The sequence below is a fragment of the Podarcis erhardii genome (genome assembly GCF_964252035.2).
Source record: "Podarcis erhardii genome assembly, chromosome: 5".
NCBI classification, from domain to species: Eukaryota; Metazoa; Chordata; class Lepidosauria; order Squamata; family Lacertidae; genus Podarcis; species Podarcis erhardii.
The window spans coordinates 71,076,634-71,086,011 of NC_138509.1; the positions used below are offsets into that span (position 1 = coordinate 71,076,634).

Consider the following 9,378-nt stretch of genomic DNA (forward strand, 5'->3'; position numbering starts at 1 on the left):
TGTTAATCAATCACATCTCATAGAACTGGATCTTTTTCAATGACCCAACCTCTACTGGGAGAATTTCAAGCTATAGAAGAGCAAAGTTCCAAAATTTTTACCATCTTATCCAGAGACACTTATCTAACAAACAGTATTCCTTTACCAATTTTGTTTGCAATTGTGTGTACACACTTGGGACATACTTGCAAGCAAAAATGCACATGACTGGGCTACACATTTCTTTTTGGGACCAGCAGAGCACTCTATAGGTAACTCAAAGTAAAACACAGTCTATTGTCCAGAAATAATATTTATTCATCAACCATAAAACACAGAATAGAAAAAGCTTTATAAATAAAACTATATATATTATATATATAATATGCTTTATTTTTATTCAGTACTCCACAAAAACACTACACACAATAACAAAATATTTCAATTCATTTAAAAAACCTCATAGAATGCAGTTGTCATTCTGCCATTGTCATGATCTGCCGTGGTCATTGTTTTACATAGTTTCACTTAATTTCATAAATCTGTTTCTTAAAAAAATTGAAGCAATTTGTTACATGACCAAGATTTAGAACATTGAAAGATACCCATAAACAACAGAACAGCTCAGAGGAGTTTACGCAGACTGTTCAATGTCAAATCATGTACCACTGGGACCAGTTGAGACACAGAACTGGGCCACTTTTTGCACCTGCAGGGATCCTCTGGGCATGTTCATTTGCATGAGCAAAACAATGTGTTTGCTGGGAACTCACAGATATCATCTCTAGGAATCTCTGTGACCATGTTCCAAAACTTTTATCAGAGATCACAGAGGTAGCTACAGCTGAGGTCCATGAGCTCCCATTTCAGATGTAACATTACTCACGAAAATGCAGGTGCCAGAATTCCTATGTGCATAAAGCAGCTGTGTGTAATGTCTGAACATGCCTCAAATTGTTAAAGAAAGGTAAATCACAACAGAACTGGGGTAGAAGTCAATACAATGAAGAGAAATAATAAGGAAATAACTACATATTTTCCATTGCCCTTTTAGTAATGTGCTCCCTCCCCCTTTCAGACTTTTCCTGGTTTAGATAGTCTAGAACCTTTGCTAGCATATCCTCATCCATATATGGTCTGTTTTGTGTGTCGTCATTCTCTTGGGCCATGGACAGCCTTTTGCTGAGAGATGTCAACTTGTCTGACTCTTGAGTTCCAAGCTGGTTTAGATGTTCTTTGATAGCCTGCTCAAACTGGTCATCTTCTTGCAAGTCATCCTCGGAGGAAAGTGCAAGTGGAATTTGTTTCATCTGACCTGTATTAACAACCTCAGGATATTTTGCCAGCACCTTGGCTAAGTAGTCTGCCAAGTCTTCTTCCTTTTCATTTAGTAATTCCTGTTCCATTTGTCGTCTTTCCAAATGGTTTAACCAAGCAGCTTTGGGAAACTGGTGCCCTTTAGATCTTCCAGGCATGTAGGAAACTCTTGGCAACTCTTGCTTGAGTTGATTTGCCAGATATGATGGTTTCTGACTCCCTATATTTTCAGTCCCCAAAAGATTGATGATATCTTCCACAGTGAGATCTTCTGGTAGATTATCCGGTATCAAATTAAGTCGCTGCTTTCTGTAACCATTCAAAGAGTTCATTTTATTTTTGAATACTTCTGAATTGTCTACATTAATTTCAGGGATGTCATCAACATCTTCTGGGAGCTCAGGCTCTTGCTCTTTTTCACTCTGTTTATCACCAGCTCTCAGCATCTCAATTAAATCCTCAGGTGGGATTTGTAAATTCCTTGAAATTTCTATTAACTGATAAATAGCCTGAGGATCAAGTTGCTTTCCAGAATATCTGGTGGCCCTTTTGTCTTCATTTTGCTTGAATCTTGAGTTGTCATTTCCGGAGCTGCTTATCATCTTTTTCAAATAATAATCCATCAGCTGTGAAACATCCTCTGACACTTGATCTTTGTCCTCTCTTTTCATCTCATCCTCCAGGATGCTGGACCTCTTTGCTTCGTCATCCATCTCCTCTTCATTTTTCTCAATTTGTTCCTTACTGTCTCTGATCTCTTCCTGGGTTTGACTTTCCACTTTTTCCTCTATTGGGTTCCAGTCTTCTCCTCCCACCACATCTTCGTAGGCAAGGTTGTTTCCTTTATAGGCATCATCTTCATCATCAGCATAGAGTTTCTGTTCTTCATCAAACCTCCCCTTTTTTAGGTTACTTGGCCCCATCATCTTCCCCAGCTCCTGAAACACTGATTCTAAGGTAGCTAGACTTTGGGGTGTGTACTGCTCTTCCACGATTTCATTTGTCCGCTTATAAGGGCTGTCTCTTGAATTTTCTTCTAAGTAGACATGTGGTATCTTAGAATGTTTGTGCCGTGTCTCAGGCCAGGTGCGGTCATCATAATCATCAGTCATTCCATCTTGGAAGATGTTATCTGAACTCATGGGGTAGAATTTACCTTCTTTCAGGGTTCCCTTTGATTCTTTTTCTCCTTGCCTTAGTGCTTCCAACATGGCCTTAGCCCACTGTGACTCATCTTCTGATAAAGATTCTCTTAGATTGTCCGACAGGTAATTCTGATCTTTGCTTTCCTTTGGCTGCAGAGCAAATGGGACACTTTGATAGGAGCTATCATCTGGGCTTGTTTCTCCATTGCTGGCTTGTTTTCTGAGGTTTTCTAGGTATTCCAGCGCTTTGATCATATCTGGGCTTGGAAGCCTTTGCAAGTTTTTCATCAGGTAGTCTGGATCTTTCTGGATGTTTTGGTAACGTTGAAATGAAGCAGCACTGGCAGAACAGATCAGGGCAGAAAGCAGAGCAAGAGGCAAGACTGTAGCAAGCCTTGAGGTTTTAGCTTCGGCCATGTTTGAAATGTTCCCTTAAAATAAAATAAAAAAATGAAAATTAACACACAAAAGTTTGGACATTATCTGAGCTCATAGCAATGAAAATTTGACCTATAATCTCTAGAAAACATCAGGATTTTAGGGATGTATTAAACACAATAGGCCATATTCAATGCTAGCCTATTCAAAGTAGACCCATTGAAATTAATGGACATGGCTAAGTTAGCTCTATTAATTTCAGTTGGGTATCCTCTGAGTATAACTTAGAATAGAACTTCTGTAGCTAAGCAGTTGTATCCAACACTCTGCGCATGGAGTTCCATTTGCACAATGGGACTTTTTATTCCTCTCCTATGCCCTGTGACCACATCAAAGTATGTTCTGGGTTGTTCCCTAAGCCACTGGAGAAGATCTTAAGGGTGTGCAAGGGGCTGTGGGGAGGAAGAAGGGGAAGTCCCATATGGAGTCTGTTGTGTGTGCAGATGCTGTGGACAAAATCCAATGCTGACCACTTCTTGTGCAACAGAAATCGTCTTATGCAAGGGGACTTCTAGTTTCCCATTTCCAGCCTACAGCCCTTCATATGCCCCCCCATAACCTGCTATGGAGGGTGCCACAAGTCCCTGGAGCAGACTCTGAGGAGTGCAGGAGGCTGCAGTGTGGAAGAGAATTCCTGGGGAATGAACTATTGCCTTTGTGCTACACTGGATCTCACCCCATAAGTCAATATTCTCCAATCTGATCCCCTCCGGATACTTTGGACCACAACTCCCTTTAGTCCCGTCCAGCATGGACAATGGTCAGGGGTGAAGGGAGGTGTAGTTCAAAGCGTCTGCAGGGGAAAAGGTTGGGGAAAGATTCAGTAAACTAGAGGACACCAACCTTTTTGAGCTCATGGACACATTTGCAAACTGGGGAAACTGTTATAGGCCACTGTAATATACACCACAACCAAGAACACACCATAACTTATTTTCTGTCTACAACAGAATACTTCATTCATGCCCAATTCCAGAGGTGGAAGGGATGGTAGAAGGGCACCATGGGCACTTCATAAGCATTTCCCTATAAAGTAGTTATAACTACATTCTAATAATAGATTCTAAGCCTTTGGCAGGGGCTCGGCTATTCTATTTATTGTGCAGCATTTCCAATAAAGGTACATACATACTTTATAGGTTCGCAAGTACCTGGCTATCTCAGACCAGTTTGAAAACTGCCTAATGGTTTGAGACAGCTCTTTGATTAGTCGTTTAATCAAAATAGAAATTAGTTCATAAAGTATCTGCATATGAAAATCAGAATTGCATCCATCTGTAGAAATGAGAAGGTCTCTGTTCAGCTGAGATCCTGACAACTGTTGGTCTTTTTCACCACGTACAGTTTAATAGAGCATTATGTTCTGCTGATTCATTCCGTTCAAATGACACAACTTTGCAGAAGAGAACTGACTCAAAATGGACTACTATAGTGGAAGCAATAGAAGCAGGATTCCAAAGCTGCAGGGTGATTTTTGTTTGAAATATTGCAGTTTATTCCTATTAATGACTGTCTCTTTTTTTCCTTATTTCTTAATGAATTCAAATAGAAGAATTACAGAGAGGAAGCGATGAGGCAGTTAAAATGGTTCTTCTGCAGCAATATCATCAGGGGGCTTGAGAGGCTAAAGCACAGATTGGCAGCCTATAAACTAAATGCCATATGTGCCTCTCCAGCTCCTTGGGTATGCCCTTCCCGCTGAAAGCCAAGGGAGGGGGGAGGGAGGGAGTGAATGGATGATAAATGAATGGAAGGGTGAGATGTGTGTGAAGCAATGAATGGATGGTGGATGAATGAAGGGGGGTGTGGGAGAGAGGGAGAAAAAGAGAGAGGGAGAAGGTAAGAAAGGAAGAGAGATAAGGTATGTCCCATTCACTTCTTATTTCAGCACCACCTCCTTCTTTCCTTTCCAACAGCCTGTGTGGCCCTCAACCTAGGGAACCCCCCACTCCAAAAGGTTTTGTGTAAACCTGGAGGATTATTGCTTTTTGAAAATGTGCTTCCAAGCTAAATTGAACTTTGGAAAATGTTCTCCATAATATTGCACCAGGTACATGCTTTTATTGATGCTTATTTTTAAATATATATATATATATCTTTGATGGACTATCAGAACAGACCAAAATCCTTTACTGTTTCTTTATGTTTGCAGAATAATCCTATACATGTCTGCTCAGAAATCAGTCCCAATGAGGTCATTGAGGCTTACTTCTAGATAATTGGGTATTGGATAGCAGTCTATAGCTCACTGATTTCCAGTGCCTTGAATGAACATTTTTGCTGGGTTATGTATATCGTTTTGTTGGTGGTAAACAAGAATTCATCTCTGTCAGTCTGTGCATAGTAAGGTGACACCCCCCCCCCCGTTTACATCATAAGGGCTATAATACAGTGCATAATAAATATAATTCTAAGCCTATAACATTATTGATCAGGTGTTTTTGCTTATTTGGCATTTTATCCTTCTGTCTATGAAAGTGGGTAGCAAGCAGTAGCATCCATTGGATGTTATATAGTAAGGCTGTGGCTGGAGTAGGGGTTTTCTAAAACAACAGATTTAGAGCACTCTGACCACATGAAAATAATGCTGTCTGATCTAGAAGCCCTTCAGCCCAATCCCTGATTTGGGGGAATTCAGTGGTGAAGAGATGAACTGGCAAAGGACATGTTTATCTGTTCCTACTTAATATATTCTATGGAAACACATAAGCAAATTAAGCCCTGAGTATAGGCTTTGCCTATACTGTTCTCAAAGACTTCAAGTAGATTTTTCATGCATGCATACTGTGCTGTGTTTAGATCATTTCTCCAGGCTACAAGGGCACTATTCAAGTTCCCTATGCAGTTAAAATCTGGCTGAAGGAAATATAGGATCTCTAATATATTATTTTCTCTCTCTTTCAGGTAAGAAACCATCCAAGGTAAAGCAAAACTATACCAGACATAAAATCATAGCTCAGTGCTACAGCATCTGCTGTGCATGCAAAAGGTCCCAGGTTCAATCCCTGGTGTGTCCAGGCAGGGATGGGAAATACTTTTCCATGAAACCCTGGAGGGCTGCTGCCAGTCAGTGCAGACAGTACTGAAGTAGATGGACCAATAGCCTGGCTCTGCACGAGACAGCTTCCTATGTCTTTGCTTAATTCATATTTTTCCATTCATTCATTTCCCCCTTTCCTTTGTACTCTGTAAAATATCCTGTTGATATGCCTGTGATTCATGAGATGGAATAATCCCTAATGCCTGTACACACCCACTGCTCTGAGTAGAAAATTATAGTGAATTTGTTATGCCAGTCAAGAAAGCTTCTTTTTCCTTCTTCTTCTTCTTTTGCAACACAGTATGAAATAATTTCACATACTGGGGTAATTGAAGTACCACCGTGTTCCACAGAATTGCCTTGTTTCCTCCCAGCTGCACCACAAATGAGAACTTTGAATACCCCCAAAATGCTACCTAATAATTTGTTAATTTTCAAGACTGGACATAGAGGAAAACAGTGATTGAAAAGCAATTCACAGTGCCCTTGAGAGAATGGGAAATGCTTTTATTCTGTTACAGCTGTTTTTCAGTGCAACAGTAGACATACACAGGTGGCTATTAGATAGCAATTTAACCAGAATTTTATCAAGTCATGAGAAGCATCTTAGAATCATTTCTCTCTTTTTTTGCTTTCTTTCCAAATATTGAATTCTTATCATTGACTCTGTCTTACCTTGCACTCTGGACCATAAAACTTTGTACTTTAACTGTAAATTACCTTTTTTTTCTAGTTCCCTGATAAAACTTAAACTTTTAAGCTCCAAATAAAAGAAAATCAGAGTATACTGAAAATCAATATTTTTAAGAATTGCATATTTTCTATGCTGCCTCAGGATATGATTTTGTTCCAAATAGAACACATTTTTTAATATAAATAGGAAATGATAGGAAAAGGGTGTTTCAGCTGTTTTTGCATGGCAGCTGTATTATTTTCCAGTTTACTGCTTCCTGTGAATTGACATTGCATTCAGGCACAATGGGGTTATTCCCAATTACTGTTTATTTTGAAACCCTGAAGTTTGCTTGTAATTCACATTGCATTTATGGAGTACAAATCTACTGTCACTGAATCAAACCCCCACCTCATTGCTCATTATGGAGATGGTTCAACAGTAGCTTCCCTTAAAGCATTTGAAGAGATCCAGTGAGCCCATCTTAACCATGAACATTTTACACTTTCACTTGAATCAGAAAGAACCGTGATCTTCTAGAGGAGAAGAGCAAAACCTTATTTGCTGGTTTTTGTAGTTCTCCTTAAATTCACTACTGCGCTTTAGAAGCATATAGCTTCATGCACATGTTGATAATGTACTAAGAGCACGTGAAATTACCAAAATCACCTTTCTAGGATATTGTCATAGTATAATTGGTTTGCATAGTAATTGTGTAGAATCAACCTTTTCCAGGGCTTTTGGCTGTTATTATTTTTAGTATCCATTATCAGGTGCAAAGTAAATGTTCTTAAATTGCCCAGTAAGTACACTTAAGTGAAGTGCATCAGGTGGCAATTTCAGACGTTTCCTGGCTGTGCTATCCCCCTCCCACCCCGCCTGATCCTTGCAGTGGAAACTGTATATGCATAGAGAGTGTGTGCATTTGGTCTCCCATTCTGTTTGTCAAGTAAAGAGAAAGTAGGTCTGCTTACCTGTGTGCAGAAACAATTTAAAGCATGGTCTTCGTTATCTGTCCGCGGCAAGTTTATGGACTGTTTTCAGCACCCGGACAGCTCCCTTCGCTTATAGTGTGCATCACCTGACTCTCCACTGCCATACTGACGTCACCCCAGTCGGTCACGGGGGGGGGGGGAGCGCAGCTGAGCTGTTAAGAAAGAATGCTACAGAATTAGGTTCGTTTGGGGTGTTTTGCACAGGTTTCCATTGTACGTTTACGCCACCTGTCTTCCTCTAAGAAGAACTACAGTCCTCTTTGCAGTTTAAGCAGCCAGTGAAATCTTCCTTAGACAAACGAATATTACACCTGTCGGATAGGTGCCAGTTCATAGACTCCCCTGTAGACTCTTTCTTTGGGATTGAATCGGATTTTACTATTACTGCTATTTTGAAATCTACTTTTGAGGAAGTGAACCGAAGGCCACGAAAGCTGATGGCACAATAAATTTACTAATCTTTAAGGTGCCAGCAGACTCTTATTAGGGTGTGTGTGTTTGTGTGTGTGTGAAGGTTTTCAAATGGAGGGTGAACTTATGATGGAGGGATTCCTAGATAAAAATCATAATGGCACCTTAAATGAGGGATGCAATGTCATCTATAAATTCTATATCCCTAAAGCAAGTGCTGTATTTTTGTCTCTTCTTAGTTTCTTAAAACTGCAGGTGAAAACACAAAGAATAAAAATCTGGTTGTGGTTGATTTAAAAGTGCTTGTGGGAGGAAGGGTGGAATAGAAATTTTAAAAATAAATACAAATCAGTGGGGGCCAGGATCTGTGCACGAATAAAAACAAGCTTTCTTCCTTCTGCTTGGGGGTGGCGAGGGCATTCCTGCTCCTATTCTACTCCTGCCCAAGAAAAAAGGAAGGGAGACATTTCAGGGAGGAAAGTGAAAGATCCCTCAGTGGTGTGCAGAGACGATTATGCATTGTCCCCAACCTTCCTCAGGGAGAATTCTGAGTCATTTATTTTTCAGAGAGAGAGATGCCTCAACTATAAAGGGGTAAATGTTCAAATATGCCAGCTGTTCTTCAACAGGTACTATTTAACACTTTAGGCTGAAGCTCATAACAGATGAGGTGCCAGTCACACAGTTAGCAAATGGCTCTTGAAAAGTGCATAGCAGGGGTGAGGAAAGCAATCCAAATTCGGACTGCAATGAAAAAACAAGCACACTCTAAAATAGTTTTACAGTACTAGCATGACCTCTGGTCTTGCTGTCTTCCTCATGGGCTAAGACAGGAGCACAGTGTAATATGTATCATCCTGTTTTTTCCTTTCCCAAGAGATTAGAATGCTCTTTATTCTTAATCTCTTCCATCCTAGGTGGGTTTTATCCAGACCTGAAAATCCACATAGTGCTCCAGAGGGGAGGAGTAGAATTAGTGGGTGAAAATGGCAAGGAAGCAGATTTTGGCTAAGCATTAGGTAATACTTTCTTATGGCAAGAGCTGTTCAACACTGGAATGGGTTGCCCTAAGAAGTGCTGGGGACCTCTTCTCTGGCAGATTTAAGGAGAGGATGGACAGCCATCTGCCAGGAATTCTGGACTTCCATCCTGCATGGCAGATCCTGAATTGAGCAGAGCGTTGAAGTACTGTAGATGACCTCCAAAGTCCCTTCCAACTTTGTGGTTCCAAGAAAATCTCTTGCACCAAGCAAGGGAAAATGCCTTTTGTCATTAACAGATGTGCCCAGATTACAGCATTCCATGTGCACTCTGTCTTGGAATGCCTGACATGAAAATTATTAAAATGTGCCTGCATCCTGCCTGTTCCATGACGACTTC

The 9,378-nt window shown here is 40.4% G+C and overlaps 1 protein-coding gene across 1 annotated transcript; it reads right to left on the reverse strand.

Annotated features, from left to right (window-relative positions):
• Positions 1-349: 349 nt before the first annotated feature.
• Positions 350-7,695, reverse strand: SCG2 (secretogranin II). Its single transcript, XM_081863853.1, has 2 exons — positions 7,567-7,695; positions 350-2,872 (listed from the first exon to the last, which is right to left on the reverse strand). Exon 2 carries the CDS (start codon positions 2,856-2,858, stop codon positions 1,008-1,010), a length of 1,851 nt encoding a protein of 616 aa, XP_081719979.1. The 5' UTR covers positions 2,859-2,872; positions 7,567-7,695; the 3' UTR covers positions 350-1,007.
• Positions 7,696-9,378: the final 1,683 nt, after the last annotated feature.

Bases quoted from the DNA above. Each gene is read 5' to 3' on its own strand.
- SCG2 (XM_081863853.1), bottom strand. From the start codon at position 2,858: ATGGCCGAAGCTAAAACCTCAAGGCTTGCTACAGTCTTGCCTCTTGCT.